The 12760-nt window shown below is 41.1% G+C and overlaps 1 protein-coding gene across 1 annotated transcript in view; it reads left to right on the forward strand.

Moving 5' to 3' along the window:
* Positions 1–11922, forward strand: part of TRAM2 (translocation associated membrane protein 2) — a 58157-nt gene extending 46235 nt beyond the window's left edge. Inside the window, exons 7-11 of the mRNA XM_063442033.1 lie at positions 4986–5056; positions 7599–7703; positions 8922–9065; positions 10293–10453; positions 10576–11922. Coding sequence (XP_063298103.1) covers positions 4986–5056; positions 7599–7703; positions 8922–9065; positions 10293–10453; positions 10576–10649 — 555 coding nt within the window. The 3' untranslated portion in view covers positions 10650–11922. The remainder of the gene's footprint in view (positions 1–4985; positions 5057–7598; positions 7704–8921; positions 9066–10292; positions 10454–10575) is intronic.
* Positions 11923–12760: the final 838 nt, after the last annotated feature.

The following is a 12760-nucleotide window of genomic DNA, read 5'->3' on the forward strand; positions in this document are numbered from 1 at the left end:
AAGGAAAGCCAGGCGGTTGTAGGAGACAGTGGAAGGAAAGCCAGGCGGTTGTAGGAGACAGTGGAAGGAAAGCCAGGCGGTTGTAGGAGACAGTGGAAGGGAAGCCAGGCGGTTGTAGGAGACAGTGGAAGGAAAGCCAGGCGGTTGTAGGGAGAGGAGACAGTGGAAGAAAAGCCAGGCGGTTGTAGGAGACAGTGGAAGGAAAGCCAGGCGGTTGTAGGAGACAGTGGAAGGAAAGCCAGGCGGTTGTAGGAGACAGTGGAAGGAAAGCCAGGCGGTTGTAGGGAGAGGAGACAGTGGAAGGAAAGCCAGGCGGTTGTAGGGAGAGGAGACAGTGGAAGGAAAGCCAGGCGGTTGTAGGGAGAGGAGACAGTGGAAGGAAAGCCAGGCGGTTGTAGGGAGAGGAGACAGTGGAAGGAAAGCCAGGCGGTTGTAGGGAGAGGAGACAGTGGAAGGAAAGCCAGGCGGTTGTAGGGAGAGGAGACAGTGGAAGGAAAGCCAGGCGGTTGTAGGGAGAGGAGACAGTGGAAGGAAAGCCAGGCGGTTGTAGGAGACAGTGGAAGGAAAGCCAGGCGGTTGTAGGGAGAGGAGACAGTGGAAGGAAAGCCAGTTGGCTCTTAAACCTTAAACATAACAGAACTATATACTGACTTGTCTGTCAAACTAAAGAAACACTCTATGCACCATAACTACTACAGCTCATTGCAATTATCAAAACGGCAAGTGAGGTACTTTGTTTTAGATGATGGGAGCGCCATGTTTGTGTGTTTTGTGTTTATTTTTTTATTTTATCAGTTGCTTTGGCATTTTGGTGAAACACCAGTACCTTCAGTATGAGTATTTCAGAAAGCGTTTATATTTCTGATCTACTCAGAAGTGACAGATCTGGTTTAAACGTCCCTTTCCACTCATGGTTTATGTAACCATGTGGAATGATCTGGTAGGACAGAGAAAGTTGTTGGTGTTGATTTTAAATATAACTCTGTCTTCAGCCACCCTTGGCCTCGATTGGGTGTATGACCTTCCAGTGAGGACAGTATCCGGGCAGCCCGTCTGTACCATGTTTGGCGAGTGAGACCACATGGTGGTCTGTAATAAGTGGTTTTATTCTTCCTTGGTGCCGCTTGCGGTAGGAAGTGCATGTATAATTAGAATGTGGTGGCTTTTGGAAAAGCTGTACCGCTTGTCTGGGAATGATATAAACAGTGCGTCTCTGCATCAGATTTAACTGACTATGTGAAAGCAAATGGAACATCTAACTTTGTGAGAATGACTAGGGCCTCTCAACCCAAGACACACAAAGTAAGGTGTGGGGGAGCAGATTTACCAACCAAGTGTTGGTTAGATACAATAACGTCCATTTATTCTTAATTTTCATGATTAAGTATAGTAGTTATCCCTCTATACTCATTATAATTAGTTTTGCATTTTTATTTTTCGAACTTTATGTTGTATCCATCCTCTGTCCACTAGTCTCACTGGGATTCACCGTATCGCTGATACCACAGTTAATTGTGTAGTTTGTGTGGAAGCGTGATTAACTCTGTGCCAAAGAGGGACACACACACACACACACACACACCACACACACACATACAGGAACATACATACATACAGAGAGACACACACACATACAGGCACATACATACAGAGAGACACACACACATACAGGCACATACATACAGAGAGACACATACATACAAACAGACAGACCTTTTGTCTATGTTAAAGGATACCATATGTACCAATATAACTACAGCTTGTGTAGTGGTTATGGTGTTTAGAGTGTCCCTTAAGATCATTCTTAGTTGATTGACTGTCTTACTGGAGAATGCTGTTGTTTAAATATCCTATTGCATTTGGATTTTTGGATTCATTCCTGTATTTCAAAAAAAAGAAAAAAAAAAAAATTAAACTAGCTGAATCAAAATGTCTGATATGTGCTCAGTTTAATGTTGTCCTCTGTCATATTCCCTACGGAGGCCATATCTACATGCTCTGGCAATCATATATGCTTAATTTAACTAGTTGCTGGAAAAAATGTAAAACAAAAAAAAAGTGTGTGTGGTTTAATCTCTTTAAAAACTGAAAAAGACGTGGTGTCATTTTCTGTATAATGTTATGACCAATTTTAAAGTTTAGGGAAGGGTATTTGTCACATGTTTCAGTTATATGAAATATATCACCTTTGACCTTGGTTTGCACAGCTATCCACTTTAAAAGTTTAATCCACAAAATAGCTGCAGTAAATCTGTAATGTCCAGTGGTGGTTATGGTGCATGATCTCTGATTTAGCATAGGCATTTGGATTTGAGAATAATTAATGTGTCCTGGTTTGCATGTCACAGTGCCAAGTAATGTGAGGACAGTTCCAATGGGGAGGGGGGGGATGATGACTCCATATAGCCGCATGAACCCTGGATCGAATAAAATGCCAAATCTTCTACTAGCTGTTCATTTGCTGCAGAGAGATCTCCCTGGCTTTGCCTTCCAAGAGCAGTCTCCATTGAAGTCCATAAAGAACCGCGAATTTGATAACTGCCCTTTATCTCACTGGCCACGATTTGCTTCGAAGGGTGCCAGGTTTTAGCAATGCTTTTCCCTGGTTAGCTTGCAAAATTCTGGGAATGCCATACTACCCTGTTGTACTGGGTCAAGTGAGACAGTGCCAATATGCAACCCACAACTTTCTTTTTTTTTTTTTTTAAAGGAATGCTCCTAAAAGGCAGCACAAATGTGTCGTTAAATGTGCCAACCAATGCAGGGTACATCTACCTGCGCCATTGTACTTCGCCTGGACTCTTAAACTGGCAGGGGGCATAGGTTCTACATACGTGGCGGTTTCATTGCAAATCACTCTTTATTTTGGGAGGGAGTGCAGTACAGTTAGATCTCTAGAACTTGCTCTGCTCGATATATCCCGGAGGTATTGTGTGACCCCGTGAAGTTAAGAGAGTAAGTCAGATCTCTACAGAATTCAATTATTTTAATTTAGTACTAATAATGAATTTGCAGTATCTGTAGACTACACTTGTTCCAGATAATTACACTTTACTTGTACAACCACTAGCAGGGCCATACTGAGAATCTGATGGCATTGAAAAAGAACGCGATGTGCATTTGAGGAAAAACTACAGTTGAACTACTAGTCCCCATGATCCTCAACAAAACTCTGGCCCTAGTGTTATTGGAACTGGAATATTTGAATAGTTTGTTGACAGTATTGATATATAGATTCAATTGAAAGGACCACTATAGGCACCCAGACTACTTTAGCTCAATGAAGTTGTCTGGGTGCCAGGTCACCCTAGTTTTAACCCCGCAGCTGAAAACATAGCAGTTTCAGAGAAACTGCTATGTTTCCCTGAGGGTTAATCCAGCTTCTAGTGGCTGTCTCCCCAACAGCCACTAGAGGTGCTTCCGCGATTTACACCAAGTAAATAGCACTTATTTGACGCTGGACGTCCTCACTGACCTCCAGCCCCAAAAAAATCCCCATAGGAAAGCATTGAGTAATGCTTTCCTATGGGCGGGTTTGAATGCGCATTCGTCGATGGAGAAGGAGAGGTCACCAGTGCCGAGGGAGCCCGGCATGGATTAAGGTAAGCAAATAAATGGTTAATTAACCATTTATTTGCCACGGAACGGGGCGTGACTAGGGCTCTATAGCGTTAGGAATAAATATTTCTAGTCCTAACGCTATAGTGTTCCTTTAATATTGCTGGATAAGCTTTTCAAATAATATAGTATTTTTATGTAAACTATTAAAAAAAATTGTTTTTTAATTATTAAAATGTCAAACAAAATGTCATGTATAAAATGTTTTTACCTCCCCCCCCCCCCCCCAAAAAAACCCCCCTAAATTATTGCCAAATGTAAATATTTTTCAGAATAATAATAAATAATTTTAAAAGGTTTTATCCAAAAATATTACTTATTTTTAAAAGCTCACCTATAGAAAATACCCTTTTCATGAATAAACCACTAAAGGGTTGGTCAGTGCAGCTAGTACCAGCCCTACCCTGGGCTTGAACCCCATTAATACAAATAAACAAAGAGGTAATCCCCGTGAAGGGAAATTAAATGTGATATTGCATATTAAGACACAGGTCTAATGAGCGATGTTAATAAACATAATGGATACAAAGTACCCTGTGGCTCTAAATGCTTTCTGGAAACACTAATGAGGCCACTGGTGATAACCATATACAGTTACTGTTAACAGAATTGAAAGGTTGCCAAGGAGGAGTGAGTTAAAGGGACACTCCAGGCACCCAGACCACTTCTGCCCATTGGAGTGGTCTGAATGCCAACTCCCACTACTCTTAACCCTGCAACTGTAATTATTGCAGTTTTTTTATAAACTACAATAATTACCTTGCAGGGTTAACTCCACCTCTAGTGGCTGTCACTAGAGGGCACTTCCTGCATGATAGCACAGAAAACCTGTGCTAGAGCGTCGCTGGACTTCCTCACGCTTTACTATGGGGAGCTCTAATGCGCGCATTAGGTCTCCCCGGCCGGTGGGTGGGATCAGTCTCGCCCATCGGCTGACGTAATACAGAGGAGGAGCGGCGGCGGAGGAAGAAGCAGTGACGTGGGACATCATCGCTGCCTCTGGTAAGTGACTGAATGGGTTTTCACCCCTTCAGCAACCGGGGATTGAGGGGTGGAAGGGAGAGGGAACCTGCAGTGCCAGGAAAACGGATTGTTTTCCTGGCACTGGAGTTTCCCTTTAATCTCATAGGTAATTGGTGATATAAGAATAGCCTATATAACACTGATTATAATGGAGAGAACACATTATCTACTAAGGCAGTACATTGAGGCCTATGTCAGGAGTTTAGTAATGGATGCTGTGTGTAGCTGAGCATCATGGGAAATGGAGCCGATAAACCTCCACAATGTCCAGTTTGTCCATCACTACACTCTGCCTGTTTAGGAAGCCCTTTAGAAGTTAATGTTTTGTTTTGTTTTTTTCCCAGGAGGAAATTCCACGCCAGTTACAGTATATTGTTCTGTACATCCTTCACATAGCGGGCGCCTACCTACTGAAGTAAGTTACCTCTTTAAAATGTCTATGTTCATTAAATGAAGGAAAGTGACCCATATGTATCTGTACATTGTTATGAAGTATCTATTTATTTAAATCCTGCGACCTGGCGCCTGGGTTTTATCGAGCCCAGACAAAACCAAATCTACAAAAATAAACACCCGCAATGGGATATAGGGTGGTATTGTAACCCACACTGAGAGGTGAGATAATGTTTTGGACTCACAGACATATGTTGCTAGAAGGCATATCACATTTAAAGCGGACGTCGGTGGGGGAGGAGCGTGGGTGGAGCCTGACTCATCGCCGAGGCACATCGTGTCTGAAGGGGTTTTAACCACTTCAGCGATGTGGGATGGGGGGCGGAAGGGAAGGTGGGGACTCCAGGATTCTGCAGTGCCAGGAAAATGGGTTTGTTTTCCTGGCACTGGAGAATCCCTTTTATATAACATAACCCAGGGCTTGACAAATTTGCTTTCAATCAAGGAGCCAGCTAAAAAAAATTAGGAGACCGTTTTTTTTTTTGTTTTGTTTTGTTTTTTTCCAGCGTCAAAAATAAAATTCTTAAGGGGAACCTATCGTCACCAGAAACACTACAGCTTAATTTATTGACTGGTGTCTATAACCTGTTCCTGTAGGTTTTTCAATGTAAGCTTTGCTTTTTCAGAGAAAAGGCAGTGTTTACATTGCTGCCTAGTAACACCTCTAGTGGCAGTCACTCAAATGGCCACTAAAGTGTCTCCTACATTCTGCGGCGGCACTGAACGTTCCCTTAGAGATGCATTGCTTTAATGCTTCACTATGAGGAGATGTTGATTGGTAATTGATGATCTCAGTTATGGAGTCGGGCCAGCTGCGGTGAGACTGGCACCGCGTTGGAAAACAGGTGAGTAAAAACACCATTCCCATGCGATCAGAGGGGGGCTGGTGACCTAAACATACTCACACACACAGACACACACAGACACACACATCCTCTCACACACTCACAAGATATTTATTATTTAATACACACACAAAGAACCATAGATGCGCACACACACAGATACAACAGATGTACACACACAAAAAAAAAAAAAATTTTATTAAGCCACTCTTGTTTCCTTCCTTTTGGGCGCCGGGTAGTGGCTTCCCTGGGGTCCAGTGGGACTGGGCACAGCGGAAAACAGATTGTGGTGCTGGCTGCACCTAAAGGGAGTGGGCTGCTGCTGGTCCAGACTCCTCTCCTCCACCTGTCTCGATATCATGTGCACCGGGAGGAAGTGAAGGGATCTGCATTACTTCCTCCCGGCGCTGAAGCCGCGCAGGGGAACGATTGAGTGGGTGGTTGTGTCTGATACGTGGTGTCCTGCTGTGGCCTTAGCACCGGGAGAAAGTAATTACAGTTCACTTCTTCCCGGTACACCAGCGCACAGAGCGCTACACAGGGATTGAGATAGGAGGAGGGAACGGGCTGACCAATCGCAGATGCCAGGGCACAATTCTTAGTCGCCATGACAACCTGGCACCTGAGCGTTGTCGAGCCCTGACATAACCAGTCAAAAACAAATCTACAAAAATAAACACACGCAATGGGACAGAGAGGTATTGTAATACACACTGAGAGGTGAGATAATGTATTGGAATCACAAACACATGTTGCTAGAAGGCATATCACACTCAAAGTGTATCTTTAAATCTCTTTACTCTTATTACAATATGGAAATACCGGAATACAAATAAGAAGAGGCAAATACATAGAGTAATATTGCCACATATCAAACCATTTTATTACGATTGCACTTACAGGATTCCAAATGACATGGAGCATGTAGAAAATATCTGTTGGCCAGCAGAATCTTCAGGACTTTACTCCAGAGGGGAAGATAAAACTGGGCCTCAAAAAAACAAACTAGCGCCAACACTACATATAACAAATAAAAAGCTTAAAAACATAAAAAGTCTACAAGTAAAAGACAGCCCTACGCGTTTCATCTGATTCCTTCAGACTTCTTCAGGGAAAAAGCTCAGTCTCTCTTCTAAACGCTAAGAATGTTCAGTGAGTTCAGATGCCCCAATAGGGCATATGACACAAATCCCCCCCCCCCCCCCCTCAAAAGGGTTAATTATATGAACTCCCTGTGGTCCACAGTCTTTTCATTTATAACAGCAGCACTTTCAAACCACTTCTCATGAATCTCGTAAAGGTCCAGGTTTTATCAGTGTGCTCGATGAGGCAGCATAGGGAACCTTAACAGGTTATTTACTAAAAAGAGAATTCAAAGTGAATTTCAAATTTAAGGCCAAAATAGATGAACTGGAAACGTGCTTCCAGTTTGACTACTCTGGCCTGAAGTTGGAAATTCTCTCTAGTAAATGGCACTGTACATGCTGAATCACTAAGAGTGCATAAAGGCTGGTTTATCTTATACACTGATTATTCTGTATCAGAGAGTGGAAATATTGTGTATGCAGGCTCCATTAAATGGCATTTTGCCATTTTTGTTTGACGGTTCCTTTTGAGGCAATCTGAATCTTAATTTTTTTTATTTTATTTTCTCCCCAGTTTAACACGACTAGGCCTCATATTGCTTCTCCTGCAGTCCGTGGCAGAGTTTCTATTCCACATTGCTCGCCTGTTTTATTTCACGGACGAAAACAACCAAAAATTGTAAGTATCGTCTGTGTAATGTGATGATTGACCTGTGACTATGCTACTGTGGTGCTAGCATTGAGACTAACGAGTTCTGTAGGCCTCCCAGATATTGTGTGCGCACCCTAATCCCCTCGATATGGCATGTCCAAGCCTTCATTAAGTTAGTAGATTGTTCTTACAAAGAGTATAACCGCTGTTGTCAGAAATACACACGTTCAACAAACTTTCTGGTATATAAGCGCTTCAATTATTGACTGCCATCTTCACTGTCTTCCATTGCACAATGGGGGAGAGGTGAGCCCCAGTCATTATCTGCCCTCACTTTGTATCTTTAACAATAGCCTGTGTTTGGTGTGCAAGAAGGTGGTGTGACACATCAGGCTAGCAAAGATGTCCATATTTGCAGGGAAAGAATGATAGCTTGTTTAAACTTTTTTTTTTTTTTTTTTTTTTTTTAATCTGGATTAAAAAGTTACTCCAATATCATGACCACTTCATTACTTTGATTAATTTTAAACTGTTGTGTCGACAGATAAAGGTTTAGAGAGACCAAGAGAAACCAATGCATAAAATATAAATGCTATTAAATAAGAGCAGTGCATCTTTCGTTCCTGGCAGGACTTTGGTTGTCTTCCTTTGCATCAGAACGTTACCGCACTTGTTTTAACCAACCAGTAGGTAACCAGAAGCATATGTAGGAAGACTTTAGTCCCTTGAAGAGGATTGGGTTTCCCCAAGTGGTTGTACCACAATGTGTGTTGTGTTTTTTTTTTTGTGAGAAGGGTCTTACTACTTTTTTTTTTTTTTGTGAGAAGGGTACTACTTGCCATAAACCATAGCTATGCAGTTGTAACTCCTGTGCCATGACGACCTCTACGGTGCTATCTGTGGGCCTGGAATCATGCCAGGGAAACGTATCTGTGATTTGGGGCATAGTTCTGTAACTTAACAAGAAAATCTGCTGTTAGGCCTGTATGTCAATAATACTAAGGACAGCTAAGCTTTAAATACCTGAGACACCCCTATTCAGTGTAAGGAGAAAAGTATGTAAATTTAAGCAACATGGTCAGTGTTGCGGACATCTTAATTATGTTGGCTGCCTTGCTCCTTTCAATAATCTTAATTGAAGCGTTACGATCTCTTTAGGTTGCTCTTGTATCGGTCAGCAGATGTCCTAACATAGTGACTGATCTGATGTACAGATTGGCAGGTAACGTCTAGCTTTCTTTACAGATTTAACGCATGGGCTGTTGTCTTTGTGGTCACGCGGCTCTTCACTCTGACCCTGTCGGTTCTGACCATTGGGTTTGGCCTTGCCAGAGCAGAAGTCCACACATTTAATCCAGACAAAGGAAACTTCAACACACTACTTTTTAGGTAAGGCTGCGTTGTAAAAAGGGATACGTTTCAGATTCTACTAATTAATTTACAACTGTCATCTCAGCATGTTTATCCTGGAAAGGAACCTCTGCAACTGGACGGGATATGGACGTTAACATGTTGATGCATTTGTTTCGCTCGTTGATCGCTGTACGATCTTATTGTGTTGGCCATCGGTTTTACCAATCGCATCTCATTGTTTTCCAATAATGGTTAGAGGTTTGTCTGCTCGACTCTCCATTTTACTCAATTTTTTTGTTTTTGTCAACCTACATATTCGAGGTTGTGTGATAACTTGAATGGAAAATGGGTAAGTCTTTCTGCTCAAACATTGGAGTCTATCTTTCATAGATTCACTTGTTTATTGATGGTAACAGTGTCCAGCACCTTATAGAACTGATTACCTCAAACCGTGACGGACATAACTCAATGATTTTTGAGTGCTGCACGGATTATAGGTGCAAACTAGACGGTTGTCATCCCCTCCCATTGGAATTGAAACACAGAACATTTACAGTATAAACCTGGTTCATAGCTGTCCCGAAGAAGACTTAAAGGGACATTCTAATCACCAAACAACTTTAGCTTAATGAAACAGTTTGTGTGTGTATAGTTCATGCCCCTGAAGTCTCCATGCTCAATTTTCTGCCATTTAGGAGTTAAAGCACTTTAATTTCTGTTGATGCAGCCCTAGGCACACCTCCACTATCTGTGACTCACACAGGCCTCCCCCCCCCCCTCCCCCCCGTGAAAAAATGGTGTTGTTTTCAATCAGATCTTACAACACAGTGTGTGATCTGAAGATCATTTCTCCTCCTCTACTAATTGAAATTTAATCACATACAGGAGGCTCTAGCAGGAAATCAGCAGAGCAAGACATACAAAATTCTAACGTGAACACAACATACAACCAGCTGAGCTAAAACCTTGAGACAATTTTCCAGGAAGTGTGTAGGGAGACTGTGTGAGTCACAGCCAGATGAGGTGTGACTGGTGCTGCTGCATAAAGTGATTTAACTCCTAAATGTCTTAAATTGAGTAGAGTAACTCCTGGGGCATTATCTATACACCCAAACCACTTTGTAATGCTGAAGTTGTTTTGGTGCTTAGTGTTCCTTTTAGTACGTACTGGTCACAAAATTAAATTCTATAGAAGTTGCAGCATTTATGGAACTCGTTGAACCATGTGTGCATTATTCCATTACTGTGTTCTTTCCTCTGTAGGATGTTTGTGCTGCTTTTGATGTGTATCTCCCAAACATGGATGATGTGGCGGTTTATCCACTTTCAACTGCGACGCTGGCGAGAAGAACAAGCCACCAAGAAGAAGGCTGCAGTAGCTGTTACGGCAAAACCGCAACCCAAGGTCCTAAAAAGGGAATCTGGTAAGCCATGTACCTGCGGGCTCTCTTTAAATTTTGTTTTCAGTAAAATTCACAAAAAAAAACATGCTGTTAATATCTCTCTATTTAAATATGTTCTATCAATATATGTGTCTTCCTTCCAGGCTTTCATGAAAATGGAGTAGTAAAAGCAGAGAACGGATCTACTCCTCGGCCGAAGAAGCTAAAGTCTCCATAAATGGAAAGCCCTGTGTGGCCGAGGGGATCCGAGCCTGGGACTTACTCTGTGCTCCTCATTTTTGCCACCAGCGTGCCTCTATGATCCAGTAAACAAGTGCCTTTCTGAGTCCTCACTAGAGACTATTAGTATCTTAACAAAAAGAACATACAAATTGCCGAACTTGCCTTTTGATCCAGTCCTGGTACATTCAAGCCTCGGAAATGTACATTCCATTTTTTTATTTGTTGACTGAATTTTTTATTTTTTTGGTCAGTAACTTTTCCAAAGCCAGCTACACCATCAACTGATAATTCAGGAGCACTACCTCCTCTCTGTGTTTTTTATTTTTATTTTTTAAACCTGCATAGCGACATTGTTGTGCAATAAGAAGGACAATGCCTGTGCAGACAACAGTTTTGGCCTCACTGGAGGGCTCCAGCATGTGAACGTTTGACATAAGCTCTGTCAATGTGGCGCTGTTTGAAAGGGACTTTTTGATTGGTTACTGTTCCTTTTATTGGTTGCCAATTGAGATAAGCATGTCCTATTTTTTATTTTTTTTGTTTACAAAGTATATACAATATGTCTAGTTGTTAAGTATTTTATATTCCTCAGTACCCTAGTTTTGAATTTTGCACAGACTAAAACATTTTTATTTTTTGTTTCTTCTTTATTGCGAAACACACCTCTCCTACCCAATCCCCGTGACCTTTTCTGGGATCATGTTAAATATTCTTTCATGGGAATTGTTACCTTCAGTAACCCTTTAAGTGCTGTGTGTGACCATGCGTCACTCCGTTTAACTGTTCTACTGCTAAGGGGAAAGTTAACAAATGAGCCTTTGTCAAAAGATTAGTCAAGATCTTGTGCGATTTTGTAAATGTCAGATTTATTCAAGGTTATTGTACAATTTGTTTTTTTTAGGTCCTCTTCGTTTTTTGGATTGTATTTTTTTTTTTTACAAATTTTTGACAAACCTAGGACTTAATGGAAATAAAGCCAACCTTGACTAAATATATACATATATATATATATATTTTTATTTTATTTTTTTTCTTCTGAAAACGAATGTGAATTCTGCCAAATGTTAACTGCCGTTGCTGTGTCTGGTCCGAAGCGGCAAGGGATCCAAAGTTCACGAGGTGTTGCCATGATTCTATACATTTCTGCCGTCTCCGGCGTGGTTCTATTCAAGGTCAATGACATCAGAGTTACGCCTGGAATTATTTCTGTAGTCACATTTTTTATACGGTTGTCTATGAATTTGGATAAAGATGGTTTGATTTTGAAATTCCGTTTTAATTGATGCCATTAAAAGGAACGATTTTTCAGTAAAAAAAAAAAAAAAATTAAAATAGCAAAGCAGCCTTTATTGTTGAAGATTGATGGTGGGACACAGTTTTGGTATCAAATGTTTACCTTTTCTTTCTATGACGAAGTTCCGTCTCATTCAAAATGGCTTTTTGTGTCCCCAAATATAATAGTTTTTAGAATGTAAACATTTTATTGAGGTTTTGAGAGAAAATTACATGATTGATGAAATACTAAATGGTCTGTTTCTCAAATCTAAAAACCCAAGATATCATCCCAGGCTTTGTGTGTTTTTATTTTTGTGATCGTTTGAGAAGGTTTGTGCATCATTAAGTCTGATAAAAAAAAAAAAATGCATTCTACATTTACAACCTTACATTCCAGCAAAGACCGACATGATGCATAAAACGACAGCTTAATTGTATTACTCTGCAATCAAAATCTGAAACAGATTTTGGGTTTAAAGATGTCATAGTGGAGATTATAGAGACACATTCAAATTGTACTTAACCCCTTAAGGACCAAACTTCTGGAATAAAAGGGAATAATGACATGTCACACATGTCATGTGTCCTTAAGGGGTTAAAGGGACACACTACTGCCAAAGTCAACATTGAAATCATTGTCTAGTAAATAAGCCCCCAATAAAAGTATGGTGCATTTATTGATCATTTTTTTTTTTTCATTGGCTTTAGATCTAAAAAACAGTTTGCAAAAGCTACAGATATCTTGTCTGCAGCCTTTGTAATCCCTCCCATTTTAACCCCGCCTAGCCTTTCTTTGCCTGTCCAATCACAGACATCCCAATACCTGCTCTT

The sequence above is a fragment of the Pelobates fuscus genome, chromosome 2 (assembly GCF_036172605.1).
Source record: "Pelobates fuscus isolate aPelFus1 chromosome 2, aPelFus1.pri, whole genome shotgun sequence".
In the NCBI taxonomy this organism is placed as follows: domain Eukaryota; kingdom Metazoa; phylum Chordata; class Amphibia; order Anura; family Pelobatidae; genus Pelobates; species Pelobates fuscus.